Here is a 19,687-nt window from a genome sequence, read left to right on the forward strand (position 1 = left end):
GGACAATGGAGAAGGTAAGCCTGCACACTGACATGAAGATGCATGAAAATAAACTCACTCTGGGTTCGGCCTCCATGGAGAACCTCGGACTATCTAACCCTTTGGCAGTAAACAGCCGGCAAAGTGCCTATGGACAACCAGAACCTGCAGGAGCTACAGTAGAACCAATTACAGGCAAAGATGAGAAAGAGGAGAAGACCCATGGTTATAAAAATACAAAAAGGGAGACAGCAACTCAGTATGGATTTCAGAAACAACTAGTGAAGACGCTGGAACGGCTGGACTTTTCTGGAGCACAAAGAGAAGCCACAATGCCGCGCGCTGGCGAGTTGCACCTGTTCAAAGAGCTTGTGAGAACGCTTGAATAAGTCTTGAGAATGTTGAAGTCCCGCATCTACACAGCAATCTCGGGAGAGCAGTAAAAGCCTTGAGAGAGCTGGACTGTTGCAACTGTTCTGCAACCTGAAAGGGACCTAAAATGCTTGCAACTGCTGCGGTCTACCGTGCAACCTGAGGAGGTCTGAAGAAGCTTTGAGAGAGATTAATCGCACACCTCATCTGGAAGCGAGAACAGCTCACCAGAGCCCTAGAGCCAGTGAAGGGTCAAACACCTGAAACTGCAACCAAGATTGACAAAAGTCATGACATTTCCAAGTCTTGATACTGGGGACTGTCAAGCACAGAGAAACAGCATGGATGGATGGTGATTCCCCATAGAACACCCCCCACCTTTGCAGGCCGCGAGAAGGGGAAGAAAAGGAAAACTGTGTTCTCCACTAAAGCTGTGGCGAAGTGACTGCCTAGTCAAATGGAGTCTAGAAGCATAACGGAGGATTTGACAAGATGTCATTCTGTATATGATGGCACCTTATAGAGCCAAAAGCACACGCAGTGTCCGAATATTCTTTTCTCTTCAGTGTGGGCTTTTCAGACTGGCACTGTGTATGCAGTACATGAACTGCTAGTTGGTCTATTAATCTATTGGCTGAGTAGGAGTTATCCTCAGCCAACAGTACAATTTGTACTAGGTGGATGTTCTGCTAACACGACTTTAGGGGGTGGGGGGAATCTTGCCTTGCTTCCAAAAACTAGAAACAAAGAGGCCATTCACTTTCCTTACTATGACACTGGAGGTGGTAGTGTTCCAATATAGACACCACAACCACGCCAATGAGCGCACCCATCAGAGCAGTTTGGCAGCATCAGGAGAGATGCGCTTCTGTAGGAATCTTTCTCCTATTAGCAGCCTGGGTGGGGGCGTTAGATCAGAAAACGACCCTATAGTATGTATAGTATGTATATTATGTTGGCCAGAAACCAATCGCATTATGTGAAAAACCTCGCAATCGCAGTATCGTCAATGTAACCAGAGAGCATCCATTTTGCGAAATGTCGGCCATTTGCTTTTTTCCTTTTTGTTCAAACGCTTTGCAAAAGTTATTCTATGCTCCGAACTCGCACACAGTGCGAGGCCACGGCCCAAATGCTGAAAGACTAATAGACAGAAATGTCGAGCTGTACAGAAATACATTGTTTTCCTCCCTCACAAAGTCCTTGGAAGCGAGCAGCAGCCGCATCTAATCAGCGGTCCAGGTGCCGGCCTGTCTTGCAAACACTGTAGCAAAACGGCAGTTAAAGCATGAATTATATCCTTTTAGCGCTACTGCTTCGCGGGGACGGGTATTTCTGCCTCACAACTGTCTGACCCTTAGCTCATAAATTGAAACACAAAGATAACATGCTAAGGAATGTTTACCTCCTATGAACATGATATCCTTGCCGAACTAAGAGCTCTGTGTTCCCCATATCAAAGCCGTCTCTGCTACTATTGCTAGAATAACTATATTTAGACTGAATAGAGATTTGTCATAACGTGGCATAATTGTCATGATTGTCAATCACCGAACCCTAGCCTGAATGATACATTTATGGGCGGATTGAATTGCCTTCAAAAAGATTACATGTATGTATATTTATATATATATTGTTGCTTGAGCGTTGCTCGCTCTCTTGCGTCTCACGAGGTCTGGGAACACACGTTGCAAGACGTTGAAACCCAGTCGGCCGACTGAGATACTTTGAAAATAAACCAGACTTGTTTGGAAATGGAACCTTGTGTCTGTCGCGTCTGTCTGTCGTGTCACTAGTGTATATGGTTATGTTTCCAAATGCAGTCTATATGACCTAGCAAATATGGCGCCCGATTAGGGACCCTCCCCCTTTTGCTCCATCGTATACGTTGAGTTTGAAGAAGGCAAAAACGAGTCGAGGACGAAGCTGTCGAGCCGGGATCGAAAGGTGTTCGGGGCGCCCCTGTAGAAGTGATGAGACTCCTTTGCAGATCTGTACAGAGCCGATCCCTGATCGACTAGCGGCGCCCAGAGAGCATCGAGGCTAGGGTCCTGGAACGAGGCAGATTGAGCCAGACACGCAGTCACAACGATTCTTGATTGCGTCTGTATACGGATTGATCAGGTGAGTCGTGCCCCGATTCTTAAACGTCCTGATATTGGGTGAGAGTTGCTCTTGCAAGATCAAACGCCCAGGGTAAGAGAAGGGTAAGGATTAACCATGCCTGGGAAGTTGTCTTCCTGCTAAGTGGGATTTTTCCACTGCGGTAGACAATATTTGGAAACTGGCCAGGTCACGCCACCTGCAGGGGCGCCGGCATATGAAATGTATGTAAAGTAAGGCATAGGGGCAATAGTGTTTAATACGATTTGGCATAGGCAGACAAGACATGTATCAGACTTACAGTGGCCTGATAATGGAAGTTTTGAATTAGGACGTATAGAACACCTAGAATCAGTATTGCTATGCAAGAAGGCTAGACCAGCAGCGTCAGACGCCGTGAGAGACTGGAGAAAGGAAGCTAACCTCTGTTTGAGAAGTAGAGAGAAACACGCGCGCAAACATAAAACGAATACAGAAAAAGCGCTAGAGCATGATCAGCATCAACATATGGCCTAGCAGGGGCGCTGACCAATCAGGAGGTACGGAACACAGGCCTCTATGGTACAAGCCCGCATTGCAAGCTGTCTGGACAGCCAGCGTCCCCCTCCACCGCTCATGCTTCACCAATTAGCACCCGTGTAGTTTCCTACACGGGTGCCAATGGTGACTTTTTGTTAAAAAATGAAAAAACAAAAACGTACGTTTCTTGCGCGGTCTGGGGCTGCACAGTGCTGTTTTTGAGAGGTTGGTTTTCATGTTGATGACGTCAGTCATCAACATGGAAACAACTTCATTTCAGCAGCACTGAGCGGTGCCAGACTACCCAAGATGGATACTTTATTTTTATTTTTTTTAAAACAGATACCATTAGCACCCGTGTAGGGTATAAAATGGGTGGTAATGGCGATATGTCCCTGCCAATTTTTTCGGTAACAGGACTGCCACCCTCGTTAAGGGAGCCTGGTTGCACTCGGGCCCTTAACTTGGGCGGGAGCCGTTAGCTACAGGACCAGCCCGCCACCTCAGGGAATATCGCCTCATTAGCTCCCGGGACGGCATCATAAGCCAATACACATGCTCAGAACAGGGGCTGTATTCACCAAGGACAGCCAGCGCTGCGAGCAAGTATGTGCTGTAAACAAACCTCTGTGGCATTCTTATCCTACAAGTTTCACCCTTTCCAATATGTCTGCCGCTCTAAAAGCTCACCATCCTTCTGAGCTGCAGCCCACCCACCCTTACCAGTCACATCACTCCGCTCTGCAGGCGGCAGTGAACGACAGTGGGGCTTTCACACGTTCAGGCACAGATTACTGCAAACATGCAGCACCCAACCAAAAAAAACATACCTGGGACACAACGAGAACGGCCGATCGATCCCGGGTGTTGGATACTGTCTCAACAATATCTTAGCGTGCATTACAAGGTGAGAGACACGCATGATCGAAAAGGCGCATTGTCACACAGATTAGCACCCACTCCATCACTATAATGATGGCACGGGCGCCAATGGCTATATTACACGAGGTGGCAGGCCGTGACCGGTAGGATCGGCGCGCCGCCTTGTGTAATTTTACCTCATCACTGTATGGAATCCAGACCATACAACCAAACTGCACAAACCTCATTCCAAAACAAGCAGCCAAGGCATTCCAAAGGAAACCCGTTCTAATAAGGATTCATAAAGGTTAGTTCACAGATGAGAAAATGATTGCAAATGAATAACTGCAAGAGGAGAGAGTGGGAAATGCCAGGCATGAAGCAGGTTAGTTTTAAAGAGCAGAGCCGTGTGGGCATTGCAGGGGTGGGGCAGGGTGGCAGAAAAGCAAAACAAGAACACAATTTTGTCCTCACATATCCCAGCGCAGTTTCCTCTGTCAGAGTTGCGATATTTGGGTTTTTACAATTTATTTTTTTATTTTCCAACGCAGATACAAGTCACAAAAGATGAACCAAGGAACATAAAAAAAAGAGAAAATATCAAGCATTAGACACTAGCACAAAGAGGGTGACAATGGTGTTGGAGGAGCGGCTAACTAAGGAAGTGCCTACATGGATCCACTTTTTAAAAGAAAAGATCTGCTTGGAATTTCAAAGAAAGCCCCTTTTGCAAAGATCGCCAATGTTATTTACTTACACGAAATCTTGCATATAAAATACATATTTTTATCAGATGTTGTGTGCAGGCACTTCCTCTGCTATCGCTGATCAGTTGGGATGACATTGCACTGTAACTCCTATTGGGAGGGGCCGAGAAGCTGTGTGGGTCTATGTCTCTTAAAAAGCAGTGGAATTAATTTGTACTTAAGAGCTAAAAAATATAAATTTGAAGGACGATCAGTGAAACCCACATTTCCTACTGAGGAAGTGGCTGTCCCACTTTAGTGTGATTAGCCACCACAAGTGAGTCGGCCCCTCGGTTGGGATTGGTGCAAGCAAAGGATTTAGAGGAAAGCTGCAGAAAGACTGCACAGAGCAGGCAGGTTGACGGTCATGACCACATTTGAATGGCCTGAGGATCCCTAAAATAGTAGGGCACCAACCTAGCCAATCCAACCCAAGAAAAACCATACTGTAGGGCCAACTTCATTTTATCTCGGTAAAAAACTATTTATACTACAAGGGATACGCACTACTGTAGATTTTGGGGATTTCAAATAAAAAGGGTAGCTCCTCTGCTATTAAAGGTGTTCCATAAAATGAACCCTTGCACCTTCACTTAAGCCTACCCTTGTGTTTATCTGCCAATGAGCCCTGGAGGTCCTTCACTAGGCATTCATCAAAGCTGAACAGTCATCACATCCTTAAACAAGACTGTCAGATGGCATGCACTTCAAAGAGCTGCTGCTGAAGAGGCCCATGACTAGCCTTGGTGTATCCAGAAGGCACTTGGATCACCAGTTTAGGGGTCACTAAAATACCATCTGGCACACCTATTGGGTCATTTGGACCACGGAGGTCGCTGTTAAACGACATTCCAGATCCCCACACTATACCTTCACCCACTCTCCAGCCTTTCTAATAGAGGTGCCTTCCTGTCTCTGCCCCGAACAGCCCTTCCCCTCCCAACATTAGGGACGTTGCTCTGTGCTGGTCCTCCTGCCGCCTCCCTCTCCAACAGGGAAGCAATAGAAAAAAGATGAGTAGAGGTTTACAGTCACTGTTGCTGGCATCCTACCTCACTGTAATTTCTCGCTGAGATGGCAACATAAAGGTCAGTCATGGTTAAAGGTCATGGCATGGCATTCCATTAAAACACACATGGGAAGCGGGTGAACAAACGGATAGGGGGTGAGGGGAAGAGAGAAATAAAACACAAGATCACACAATGTCCAAGCCAATCAGAAAACAAGCCAGAGCAAACCAAACAAATCACAGTACAATTCAGGTCATGAATAATACAAGTCGTGAATCATGTTGCAGGATTCCCCATGCATCGACGCTTGAAACCCAAAGCCCATGCACTTACTAGGCAGCTCCTCGGGATGCCTTTGACAGAGGCAACGCAACGTTCATGCACGAGCCTGGAACTGGGGTCATGCCGAGACAGGGACAGCTGGTGCTAGGTCACCTAGCACCTGGGGTCCTCTAGGCAAAGAGGCCTAGGCCCAGGTTTAACAGGAATCTCTTTGCTAAGATGTGAAGGGGATGGTGCCTGAAGTTCACTTACCATGGGTTTTTGGATTTTAACCAAATTGCACTTCACGCTGAAAAGAGTCAAAGGCTTGCTGCCTAAGCTCACTCTCTGCTCAGCTTAGGCAGCCCAATCTTCCACAATCGCATGGCTGGCTTATACCTCTCGAGTCACATGGTCTATTACTCGGTCTGATAATGTCCTGAACATTATTACTTCAACTCCTAGACCTTCTCTATAGGAGTATTACCATTAACACAAGTGAAAGAAGCATTTGTCCACATTTTTCAACAAATAAAGACTTTGTGAAAATGCTCCTGGTGAAGGGATCTGCTTATTCAGACTCATCGTTTTAGGCTGGAGCGCTGTGGAGGCCGCTCTTTCGATGTCATAGCCCCTAATGTATGGAATCAGCCTCCACTTGAACTAAGACTGATCAGAGTTGCCAACCTTCAAGAAGAGAGAGAGACTCAAGACGCTGCTCTTCTGTTAGTAGTCCTTCTCACTTTGATCTCTGCTACGTTTATCATTTGACTGTGGACCTTGCTTTTGGTCTCTCTGCGCTTTGGTGCCCCTCGAGGTATTCAGCGCATTACAAATAAAATAACAATCCCAAAATGTGTTGAGCAATGGATGCCACAGAGCAGTGGATTCAACTGCTCTATTTGTGAATATTAAAACATTCTGTACAAAACACCTCTTCACTTGGACTAAGACTTCTGACAAAGAACATTCTTTAATGGCTTTTTACTATGTTCTAAACTTGTATGTTGTACATCATTCACAAATTGGCAAGATTCTTCAACTTTTGAATGATTACAGTTCATTGGTGTGAAGGGGACGGGAATATCCCTAAATGTAGGATACGAGGGTCGCTATACCTCCCCAGCAAAATTCCATAAACATTATTACACTTTCAAATGCACCAACATTTTATAACATATTAGGAGTGCTCAGAGGTATTTGGTATTGTAGGATGCCAGTACGTGAGCCAGACCTTCTCTGGCATTTTAAATGCATGCATGCAAGCAGAGCTTGTGGATGAAGGTCCGTAGAGAGGTCTTCTGCACCTCAATTATTGCACCCACCTCTACTACCCCCCTGCCATTTCAGTTCCACGATCTTAACCTTTTACTATTCCAGCTCATACTGGAGTCACTTTTGGACTCCTCCCTCTCTCCCTCGCTTATATCTCTTGTTCTGCTCTCTTGCTTGGTCTCCTGAACTATTAACAGGCTTCTTTTTGTTTCATCTAGAACTCGTCTCTTTATTCCTTGGTGCTGTGTCCTTTCTGCTTTAGCTGCTCTTCACTGGATTTCTTTTGTGGCTCACTTGATTCATCACTTACATGTATTCTACAAGTGTCTTCTCGACCAGGCTCCTCATCTTTCCTTGTTGATTTCCGTTTCTTCTCCTAACCGGACACTTGTGCCACCATCTTGTATTCCTCTGGCCGTTCATCGCACTCCACGTGCATTCTGGTCCGTTCTTTTCCGTCCCTAGACATTGAAAGAAACTTTCTTCTTGCTCCCTTTTCAATCCCATCTAAAAGACTTTCTTCTAGCCCGGTCTTCTTAAGTTGATTTTGCATGTTGTGATTTTCACTTAGTTGTACTGCCTTTAATTTGTAGTGCTTTTGAGAAAGTGCTATAAAAACTAAACAAAATACAAATACAAGATCTTTAGTCAGTTTCCAAACATATATTTTGTTAAATCATGCAGGGAATTCCTGCGGCTATATGTAACCAGCTAAGTGTAGCTGTAGGGAAAAAGCTCAGAGAATCACGTTCATCAATGAATATAAATGGAGGAGGGGAGAATATTCTTGCTGGTGTGGCAACCTTCAGGCTTGTTTACAACACAATGTATTATTCTGGATGGAAAAATTGCTGAAATCCTAGAACTCCTTTGAACAGTGCATGCTCACACTATGTCATGTAACAACTACCCTCTGCCATTGTGTGGCTGATTTAGATGCATGCAAAGGTGTGGAGCATTTAGTGTGGTTCCTGGCGTTTCCTTGACCACTTTCACGGCAGATATTTCCTCAGCAGGTCACTTTCAACAAATTGCAGCCTGGAAACAGTGCATGTGCTTTATGCAAAGACATGAGGTGGGCACCAGGAAGTGGCAGCCGACGTAGTGTGGCATAAGGAAGGTGTGTGTATATATACAGAACACAGGGGTAAGAAGTGGAGGGGGGGCAGGGGAGAAAAAGGGTGTTGAAGTGGTTTCGCCCACATAGGAGAGCAGCGCACAGAGAGAAGAACAATTTACTTACCCTGCTAACTTTCTTTCAACGGGATGTTCCTCCCACATATTCCTCATCTTCGATATATGTTAACCAGCTCCCAAATTTTTTTCTCTGGCAGAGGGCGCTGTGCGTCGATTCGATGGCCCTTGAAGGCCTCCGTCTCGAGGATGATGTCATCGAAGGCATAAGGAACAAGTTACTTACCTGTAACTGTTGTTCTCCAGCATGGGTCTGGCATGGATTCAGATGCTCATGAATATTCCCTGTCGTCAGGCTGGGAATCCTCGGTAAAGAGAAATCAGTATCAGTTTCGTTTCGTTTCTGATCTGTCTTTCGTAGTAGTAACCAATCACTGATCTCTGCGTCATACTGACCACAGCCAATGACTGCCATCTCCCTAAGCCCCGCCTCTGGCAGCCATCTTCAGATTTGGTAGCACGTGAAGAGGCAGTATGACCAAGTGAAGAGCCGCAGAGGGGTAGGCGGGAGGGTTTGCATGTGAATCCATGCCAGACCCATGCTGGAGAACAACAGTTACAGGTAAGTAACTTGTTCCTTCTCCAGCATGGGGTCTGGCATGGATTCACATGCTCATGAATAAAATAATACATAGCAGTACACACATGCACAACCACGGGAGGTGGCAAAGGCTCAACATTAAGCATTACATCAAAACTCAACATTAAGCAATTCTTACCTCCTCACCAGGCTCACCCTAGGCGAACAGGTTGTGCAGCACAGCTTGGCCGACCCTGGACTCCTCCCTGGAATCCCGATCGACGCAGTAGAATTTCGTGAAGGTGTGCGTCGACCTCCACGTAGCAGCCCCGCAGATGTCCAGCAAGGGCATACCAGATAGGAACGCCGTGGTAGCTGCGATCGCTCTGGTGGAATGGGCTCTCGGACGGCCAGGCAGCGGTCGGTTTGACAACCGATGGCAGTACATGATACAGCCGGAGAGCCATCTGGAAATGGAAGCCTTTGAGAGAGCCTTCCCCTGATTGACAGGTCCAAAGTTCACAAAAAGTTGTGATGTCTTCCGAAAACACTTTGTGCGGTCCACGTAGAACTTCAGCGCTCTAGCCACATCCAGCGAGTGCAAAGTCCTTTCAGCCGGCGACGAAGGCGACGGGAAGAAAACAGGCAACACCAAGGGTTCGTTGAGGTGGAAGTCCGACGGCACCTTGGGCATGAAGGAGGGGTGCGTCCTGAGCACTACCCTCGTGTCGTGAAAAGTCAAGTACGGGGGCTTGCAGGAAAGGGCCTGGATCTCTCCCACCCGTCATGCGGAGGTGATGGCCACAAGAAACGCTGTTTTCCACAACAAGAACTTCAACGGGGCCCGAGTGCAGAGGCTCGAACAGAGGTCCCATGAGCTTGGTCAGCACCACGTTGAGCTCCCACGCCGGGGCCTTCACCGGCGGGAACGATCTGAACAGTCCCTTCATGAATTCTTTCACCAGACGATGAGACCACAAAGACGACCGTCCCGTGGTTCTGGTGTATCGGGAGATCGCAGCAAGATGAATCTTGATGGAAGCGTGCGCCAGTCCAGCCTTGGCCAGCGGCAGCAGGTACGGCAGTACTTGGGGAGCCGTAATCCATAGAGGGTTAATCTTCTGTGCGTGGCACCAGACAGAGAACCTCTTCCATTTGTGTCCGTAGCATTTAAGGGTTGAGGACGCCCTGGCCTTTGCAAGAACCTCTCTGCAGTCGGCCGGTATGTCGTAACCTCCAAACTCTAACGCTGCAGGAGCCAGGCCTGCAAGTTCAGCGACTTCGGGTCGTGATGGAGGATGGCGCCTCCTTCCCTGGAGAGAAGATCCGCGTCCACTGGCAGTTTGACGTGGACGCTGACAAGTCCAGAAGGTCCGGGAACCATATCTGCCTCGGCCACGCAGGTCACGGTGCAGGTCATCCTGCACCGTGACCTCTTGAGCTGGTTGATGAGCCGGATCAGCAGCGGCAATGGAGGGAACGCATATAGGAACAGGCCCTCCCAGGGGAACGAGAAAGCATCGCCCATGCTCCTCGGCTGGGGAAACCTGCTGGCGAACCTCCTTCACTTGGAGTTCGTCGCCGTCGCGAACAGGTCGATCTGGGGTGTGCCCCACCGACGGAAGAGGCGGTCCACTAGATCCTGTCGTAGTTCCCACTCGTGGCACGAGCGCAGCTCTCGGCTGAGCGAGTCGGCGATGGTGTTTTTTATTCCTGCCAGATGAAACGGCACCAGAAACATCCCTTGGGCGACGGCCCAATGCCACAGATCCTGTGCCTCCTTGGACAGGGCTGGGGATCTGGTACCGCCCTGCTTCCTGATGTAGAACATGGTGGTGGTGTTGTCGGTGAAGATCCTCACCACCTTGCCCTTGAGGGACGGAAGAAAGGACCTGAGGGCCCAAAACACTGCACAGAGTTCCAGGACATTGATATGGAGGGACCTCTCCGCCGGCAGCCAAAGACCCCTCGCATGCAGGTTTTCGGTGTGCGCTCCCCACCCCTCCAGGGAGGCATCCGTGGTCACTGTCTTCTGGAGGCCCGGGGTCTGAGGTCCATGCCCGCCGTCAGATGCGCGTGGGTGCCCCACCACCGGATCGCTCGTCGGAAACTCTCGTCGAGTGTGATCCTCTCCTCGAAGCTGCCCGTCGTCTGGATCCAGCGCGCGTCCAGGAACTCCTGCAACGGGCGCATCCGGAGCCTGCACAGGCGGATGAGATAAATGCAAGAAGACATCATTCCGAGGAGGGACTTGATGGACCTCACCCTGGCCGTGTCCGCAACCAGCATCCGCTGCACCTTGCCCAAGATGGCCCTCGTCCTTTCCTCCGACGGAGAGGCCAGAAGCGACACTGTCTCAAGCTTCGCTCCCAGAAACAGTGCGTCTTGCGCGGGCACCAGGTGGGACTTGGCGTAGTTTATGGAGAATCCCAGATCCGTGAGTAGTTGGACAGTCCTTGCCGTGTGCTCCACGGCGAGCTCCTTCGTCTTTGCTCGGATGAGCCAGTCGGCCAGGTAGGGGTAGACGTGGATCCCCTCTAGGCACAGCCGTGCCGCCACCGGTGCGAGGCACTTGGTGAACACCCTGGGTGCCGACCTCAATCCGAAGGGAAGGGCTCTGAACTGGTAGTGACGCCCTTGGACCACGAATCTGAGAAACTTTCGGTGTCCCTTTAGGATGGGGATATGGAAGTAGGCATCCTCCAAATCCAACGACGACAGGAAATCGGCCACCTCCAGTTGACCCAGGACGTGTTGGAGGGTGACCATCCGGAACTTCTGTGCCTTGATGAATTTGTTCAGTCGTGGTAGGTCCAGGATGGGACGCCATGCTCCCGTCGTCTTCTTCACGAGGAAGTATCTTGCGTAAACTCCGGATCCCCGAAGCCTCATTGGGATGAGCTCGATGGCGCCCTTCCTGAGCATCGCCCTTACCTCCAAGAGAAGTTGAGGGACGTGATGTTCCTTCCTGGCCACAGGGGGGACGCGCGGGCACCTCTTTAGAAACTCGAGCGCGTGACCCTGAGCCAGGGCGTCCAGCACCCAACGGTGGGTGGAGATGGACTCCCATACGCTGACGAGACTCGCCAGCCGGCCTCCCACCGGGGTGCTTCAGTGGGGGCCCGACCCCACGGCCGGTTCAGTCCTGCTTCGACGAGGCTTTGCCGCCTTGTCCTCCTTGGCGACGACGGCGGGGTCTGCCTGACTTGCCTCGTCCCCTGTAGGCTTCCTGTGACGACGAACGGGCCGCTTGACGATAGGTGGAAAATCCGCCACTGGAACCTTTGGAGGCACCCTGTTTGCCTCCGCCGCTCTGAAAGGGCGGCCGTCTTTGCTGGAGAACACCAAGAGCCCGGGCCGTCTCCGTATCCGCCTTGATGGCTTGTAGGGAATCGTCCACTGTTTTCCCAAACCGGTTGCTCCCGTCGAACGGCATGTCCAGGACTCTGGTCTGCACGTCCTGACGGAAGTCAGTAGCCTTGAGCCATCCACACCGCCTAAGGCACACGCCGTTGCCCAACTGGCAAAATCCAGTGTCAGCGATGTCCGTCGCTATCGTAATGGCGTGGTCCGACGCCACTTCTTCCTGCAAGATCTCTAGGGCCTCTGCCCTCTTGTCGTCTGGTAGGAAGTTCAGCAGGGGGGCAAGTTTGTACCACAACTCCCTGTCGTAGCGGGCTACGATAGCCAAGGCGTTGGCAGCCTTAATCGTCGTCGCTGCCGATGAGATGACTCTGCGTCCCATCGTGTCCAATTTCTTTCCCTCGCCGTCCGGCGGGGAGGTTGACGTAGAGGCCGCGCCCCCCCGCTTTCTTCCTGGCCGCCGCGGAGACGACCGAGTCCGGGGTCGGCTGTGCCCGAAGGCACAAGGGGGCCGCGTCCGGGACCCGGTACTTCTCGTACCGATCCCTTCTAGCCGGCGTTGTGGATGGGTTCTTGAGGAGGGAGAGACCCTCATCCCAGATATCGTCCAGTAGAGGCACAGCGAGGACCGTCTTCCTCTTGGTCTCATGCCGTTGATAAAGGAAACCTTCCTTGTTCTCTTCCGGGCAGAGCTGGAAAAGCTTGGATGCCCTGGCGATCATGGCGTGAAACGATCCAATCTCGTCGGGCGGGGAAGCCCGGGTGGGAGGTGACGACGGGAGATCCTCGTCGTAAACCTCGTCGTCTGTACCCGTCGCGGCCGTGTCAGTCCCTGTATCATCCCCACGTGTCGTGGACGGGGAGGAGGGCTGAGCAGGGCGCAATGATTGAAAAGGAGGTGGAGGATGAATCCTTCTCTTAAGAGGAGGGCTCCCAGAAGGGCCTGGCTCCGGGTCCCCCGTCGGGAGCGGTTCCTCCGTTGGTGGTAACGGCAGTCTCGTCCTTATCTCCGAGCATAAGGACTGTATAGCCAGCAAAATGGCCGCCGAGTTGTCTTGCGGCACTGGTTGAGGGGGTTCCGACGGGCGATCAGGAGCCCCGTCGGCACCCTCGATGTTCTCGTCGTCTCCCACGTCGGGGTCCCTTCCGACAGGATGGTCTTCTTCCACGCCAGCGCCGTGGCCTAAGACTTCGATCAGCTCCTCCTCAGAGGTTGAGGCCGAATCCACGACGACCTCCTGCCCCCCCTTTTTCTTCTCCGTCAGAGGTTTCACGGGGGTCTTGTCGATGGACATGAAAGAGGACTCCCTCCGCGGTGGCAGGGATATTCTGGGCCCCGAGGTCGCCACCACTGGTGTAGCCTCCACAGGCTGAGCCAGGGCCGCCGCGACTGTCTCGATAGAGGCCTTGGCCGGATGGATCAAGGCTTTCACCACCTTTGGTGCGCACACCGCCTTCTCCTTGGGGGGAGGGTCACCACCTCGCTCCCCCTCCGATGAGGCCTTTGAGCACGACCGGGGTCTCTCCAGGAGCTTCGCCGGGTGCTCGGCCTTCCTCTTACCCGAGCCAGAGCGTTGGCTCGTGGTTGATGGCGCCGGGGAGGATGCGCCCTGCCTGGTGCTCGTAGAGCCCGACCGTTCGGCGCTCCCGGTGCCAGCGGACTCGCGGTGCTTGGCCTTCTGTTGGACCCCCGTCGCCGGGGCGCCCTCAAAGGTCTTAGAAGACGGCTCGGACTTCTTCTTCTCCTCGCCCGACGGGCTCTTTCCTTGCAGCCAGTTGGCGAGACGCTGATGGCGGTCCTTCATGGTCAGCTCCGACATATTGCCGCAAAACGCACAGTCCTTCTCCACGTGCGTCTTGTCTTCATGCAGGCAGTAAAGGCAAAGGGAGTGTTCGTCCTCCTTAAAGACATTCTGAAGCTGGCATCCAGGGCAGACCCTGAACAGCTTTCCGGGCGTCAAGCTTCCCTTCTCCTGGGCCATGCTCGAGAAGGGCCTGAGAAACTTCTGGAGTCCTCCAAAAGCGTGGCTCGACGAAATCTTCACCCTTGAGGGGCGTAGAAGAATCCGACACGGGTCCCCGTTGATCGGATAAAGAAACGGTGGAGCTTGAGGCTCTTTTGACTGAAAAAGAGAAGATTTTCCTAAGAAAAAGCACGAAAAAAGCACTAACGCTCGAGAGCAATAGCACGAGGATCCCCACACTTGAACGTGCGATAAAAATCTGAAGATGGCTGCCAGAGGCGGGGCTTAGGGAGATGGCATTCATTGTCTGTGGTCAGTATGACGCAGAGATCAGCGATTGGTTACTACTACGAAAGACAGATCAGAAACGAAACTGATACTGATTTTTCTTTACCGAGGATTCCCAGCCTGACGACTGGGAATATTCACGAGCATGTGAATCCATGCCAGACCCCATGCTGGAGAAATAGCATGCGCACCGCCTGTTGGCTTCAGTTCTGTTTTTTCCCTTACAGCAGAAATACCTGCATAATTATGGAAATGACCATACTCAACCTTGAAGGAACGAAAGCTTTAATAGCATGGTTAATTCTACTGTGGGGTAGGCTGGGTGGGCGATGAGGAATACGTAGGAGGAACATCAAGTCAGAGCGTTACCAGGGGTAAGTAACTTGTTGTTCGAATGGATTGTGTCCTCCCACGTATTCCTCATCTTTGATAGACTCCCAAAGCAGTATTTGATTTGGTGGAGGCAGAAGAATTTGTATTTTAATTGTTTTCAAGAAACGAGTGCAGGACTGCTTTACCAAAGCTACCACCCTGACCGAGGGAAGATTCCAGGCAGTAATGCTTTGTGAACGTGGGGCTAGTAGACCACGTTGCCGCTTCAAATATTTTTTATAGGGTCACCCCTTTGCAGGGCTGTTGAGGTAGCCATGCCCCTGGTGGAATGGGCCCTTAATCCTTCGGGAGGATCCTTCCCTGGCAACCTGTAGCCTTCTGAAATGGCCAGAATGATCCATCTGGACAAGGTCTGCTTAGAGACAGCCTGTCCCAGTTTGTGGCCTGTATAGCCAATGAACAGCAGATCATCAATACTAAAGTTCTGACATTCTAGATATAGAAAAGCTTAAAGCTCTACGAGGGTCCAACCTATGTAATCTCGCCTCCTTCCTTGCCAGGATCGGGAAGATGGGGGAGAGGGGAATAGAAACAAGGCAAAACATGTTTTATCCCATGTGGAAATAAGAAACGATTTGGGGTAAAAATTAATGTTTAACCCTTAGAACAACCCTATCCTTGTGGAAGATTGTAAAGGGTGGTTTGGACGAAAGTGCCTGCAGCTCACTCTACTACGCGCTGATGTTAGAGCTACCAAAAGAATGGTCTTAAAAGTGAACAACCTTAAGGGACATGAATGTAAAGGTTCAAAAAGGTGCACACAATAGACATTTTAGAACCAGATTAAGATCCCAAATCGGGACCTGGAAATGAGATTGGGGGGGGGGGTTGGGGGTGGGGACATGCTGGTGAGCCCCTTTAGAAATTGTGTCACCAGCCCCCTCTTTGTGGAAGACGTATTGGAGGACAGATGGACATGTCCAGAAGGTCTGGGTACCACGCCCTCCTGGCCCAATCCGGGGCAATTAGGATCATGGATTTCCTGAACTTTCTTAGCCTCCTCGATCACTTGGGAATGACGGGGACTGAAGGAAAGGCGTACAGGAGTGTAAATTCCCAGTCCACCACAAACGTGTCTCCTAGAGCTTCTCTTGAAAGAAATTCCCTGGAGCAGTACAGTTCGCACTTCCGGTTTACACCGGTCATGAACAGATCTGCTCAAGGGGTTCCCCAAAGGGTGAAGATCTCTTGAAGGACTTCCTGAGCTATCTCCCCCTCTTTGGAGACTGTGCTCTGCCTGCTCAGAGTGTCCACTGCCGTGTTCTCCTCTCCGGCTAGGTGAACTGCAGATATGGAGATTCCTTCTTGTATTGCCCAGTACCAGAGCTGCATTGCCTCTCTGCACAGTGGTAGTGAACCTACACCACCTCTTGAGGTAGAACATGGCCACTGTGTTTTCTGTCATTATCAGGACATTCTTTCCCCATACAGAGGGCAGGAAGGCCTTCAGCGCTAGTCTGTTTGCCCTCAGCTCCAAAAGGATGATGTGTAGTTTGGTCTCGGGTGGAGACCAATGACTGCTGACTGTCAGATCATTGGTGTGGGCTCCCCACCCCGTGAGCGAGGCGTCCGTTACTACTGTCATCCACGGCCATGGTTGCCAAAATTGTTCTCCCTTCAGAATGTTGCCCTTGCATGCCCACCACAGAAGATCCTGTGCAACCCTGCTTGGAACCTTAAGTAGGTACGACATCTTTCCTGAGAACTGGGACCATTGAGTTTTTAAAGCCCACTGAAGGGATCTCATCCTCAGGCGGGCCTTTGGCACCAGAAAAATGCATGATGCCATGAGGCTGAGCAAACGCAAAATCAATAAATAAAATTTGTTTTTAAAGAAAAGGAAATGTAGGCCGAAAGAGGATGTATACGAATTGTTCGAACTACAATTGTTCGAACCACAATTGACCTTTGCACAATTGACCGAATTGTGAAGGTTAATTGTTATTACATATCTCATATCACAAACCCCCCGCAACCCATATATATATATATATATATATATATATATATATATATATATATATATATATATATATATATATATATATATATATATATATATGGTCAATTGTGCAAAGGTCAATTCGGACCCTTGACTTTCGATCAATTGGGTCATTCGAACAATTGTGTTCGAACAATTTGGGTAATACCCCGAAAGACACTGGGCACTTTGAAATTTGGTGACTATCTGAAGAATCTCTTGAGCCCTCACCTCAGGTGGCATGCTCTTTCTCCAAGGATGTAGCCAGAACAGCTCCGATGAATGCGAGTTTCTGAGAAGGTGTCATTTGGGACTTCCTGTAATTGAGAGGGAAGCCCAGTCTGTGAAGGGAGTGGCAGGTGATGTTGAGATGATCTAGGGCCTGTTCGGGAGAACGTGCCCTGATCAGCCAATCGTCCAGATAAGGGTAGACGTGAATCCCCCCCCTCTCCTGAGACTCGCTGCCACCACTGCCATCAGTTTGGTGAAAACCCTCAGGGCGGAGGTCAGCCCGAATGGCAGAACTTGAAATTGATAATGAGAACCGCCAACTGCGAACTTCAGGTATTTTCTGTGCTCGAGATGGATTGACACATCAAAATAAGCATCCTGAAGGTCCAATGACACCAACCAATCCTGGAGTTGGAGGGCCTGAAGGATCTCTGAGAAAGTGTGATCATCTTGAACTGGTCCTTCCTGAGGAACTTGTTCAAGTATCTCAAGTCCAACATGGGTCTCAATCCTCAGTCCTTCTTGTGTATTAGGAAATATTGGGAATACCATCCTTGTTCCTCTCTGCTACAGGCACCGGCTCTATAGTGCCTTTCACTAACAGGGTTAAAATCTTCTGCACAAGGAACAGATCTGGAATCCTCAAAGAGTGGTTCCCCGGTGGATTGTTCTGAGGTCTCTGTATAAAAGGAAGGCAGTAACCGTGGGCTACGGTTTCCAAGACCCAAGCATCCAAAGTATTGTCCCAAAGTATTGTCTCCCCATTCTTCTAGATGCTGAGACAGTCTGTCCCCCACTGGTGAACTGTGACTCAAGACCTCAGAGGTTTTGAGGCAGCTGATGCAGCGGCCGATGCTAAAGAAGCCCCTGCTTGAGCTGGCTTTGCACCCCTTCCTCACACACCATGAGGAAATAGTCTTTGGCCCCTTTGATTGGCCATTCCTCTCGGCCTTCCAACTGAGGAGTAGTAGCGAAAAGATCTACCCCACTAAGGTTGTCCACTAGGTCGAAAAGGCTGAAGATGCCTAATAAAAGCACCTAAAGATTTGCCCGTCGCCTTCGAGGTCTGCAACTTCTCAAGACTCTAGTAAGCCTTGTTGCCAAAAAAGGAGAGACCCATCAAAGGGCATGTCTGGAATGCAGATCCAGTGCAAAACCAGACTTCCGCAACCACGCAAACCTGCGCATAACAATGCTGGTAGTCATGACTCTGCTGATGCTATCACCCGAAACCAAACCTGACTTAAGACACTCACACATGGCTTTTTTGATGTCTAACTATGGCCAAGAGCCCGTCTCTTTCATCCCCCCTCGGGAATGTGCTCTGCCATCATGGAAATGCAGTCCAATAGAGTGAACATAAGTTTTGCAAGAGCACACGTGGAGATGGTGGATTTGAGTGCCATACTCCCTGAGGAACCTAACTTCCTTGCCCATCCATCTACTAGTTTGTCGTTCCTATCTGGGAGGTATGTTGGGTACTACTGGAAAGGCAGTACTCACCCATCAGCAACCGACCCCACTGGAGCAGTGCAGCGTCCAGGCCAAGACGCTGAAGCTTCTCCCAGCAACGAGGTAAGCCTGTGGGCTTAATCCGACACTCAGATGAAATTTGCTGTGTTTATTTCTTCCAAGCGCTGATGAATGCACATGTATCTTCCGCCACATAAAGGAATGGTGCTGGAGGCATAATATCCTCGAAGCTTAGCATAATAGACATATGTTACAGTGATCCACCATCGGGTCTCACAAGGTTGCCCAGGCTAAGATGGCCGCCCCGCAGTCTATTACATCCCTCTCGGCCTACGAGTCTGTGCAGGCTGAATTCCAATTGGCTAACTTGTGTTACGTTTGAACCAATCCTACGCCAGCCGGCCCAGTAACAAAGGCCCAGTAACAAAGGCCCAGTAACAAAGGCGGTTTCTTGTCCCAACCCTGTCCTTAGCCATCCGTGCCGTCGGCCGGAGATTCTGCTACTTTGGCCTCCCATCATCTCAGCACCCGCTCCCCTCCACTGACCAGCTACCCATTTCTACCATATCCCGATTTGCCTCCTAAAACTTGAAGACACTCTCTACCACCACTGCCTCGGCACACAGTGGAGCCGACACCCCACCTCCTGCAACCAACTACGTTGAGGTACGCCCTACCCCCACAAACATTATCAGACTCGATCTGTCTAGTAGCCTGAAACCTGCCTGTGCACTCGCAATTGTATAGGCATGTCTAACTCTTTGTCAGTGCTGGCCTTACTGCCGCTGATCGTCTACCTCTAATCAATGGCACAGCCGCCTCATTTGGCACGTGGTGCTCCCTCTGTGTTTTCCTTTTGATGCAGACAGCCTGCCATACTAATTGTACCTGCCGCCCCAATTGATATGTGCTGTTTCCTTGTGTGTTCGCCCGTTACTGCAGACACGGCCTTACCAACTGTACTATTTATGTCTAGGCTGCTGCATCTCTCTTAATACTATCGCATGCTCAGCAATACTGCTTGTCTGACATTCATCAATACGGTATGCCTATTGTTGCTAACTGCCCTACTCTTACCATTACCCTATGGGCACTAGTCTCCGATTGCTATACTTCCGCGCCAATTACCTATTACTGCTCAGTTAAACGTGTCA

The 19,687-nt window shown here is 50.1% G+C and overlaps 1 protein-coding gene across 4 annotated transcripts in view; it reads right to left on the reverse strand.

Moving 5' to 3' along the window:
- The window catches only part of LOC138453040 (uridine-cytidine kinase-like 1), a 446,519-nt gene that overhangs the window by 138,575 nt on the left and 288,257 nt on the right, over positions 1 to 19,687 (reverse strand). For 3 of the 4 annotated variants that reach the window (XM_069605485.1, XM_069605487.1, XM_069605488.1), the window contains exon 8: positions 4,309 to 4,328. In XM_069605485.1, coding sequence (XP_069461586.1) covers positions 4,309 to 4,328 — 20 coding nt within the window. Of the gene's footprint in view, positions 1 to 4,308; positions 4,329 to 5,632; positions 5,650 to 19,687 lie in introns of all 4 variants that reach the window. The other variant, XM_069605486.1, reaches the window with a different exon arrangement.

Source organism: Ambystoma mexicanum, chromosome 4p (assembly GCF_040938575.1).
Source record: "Ambystoma mexicanum isolate Mex_15411 chromosome 4p, UKY_AmexF1_1, whole genome shotgun sequence".
Classification (NCBI taxonomy): domain Eukaryota; kingdom Metazoa; phylum Chordata; class Amphibia; order Caudata; family Ambystomatidae; genus Ambystoma; species Ambystoma mexicanum.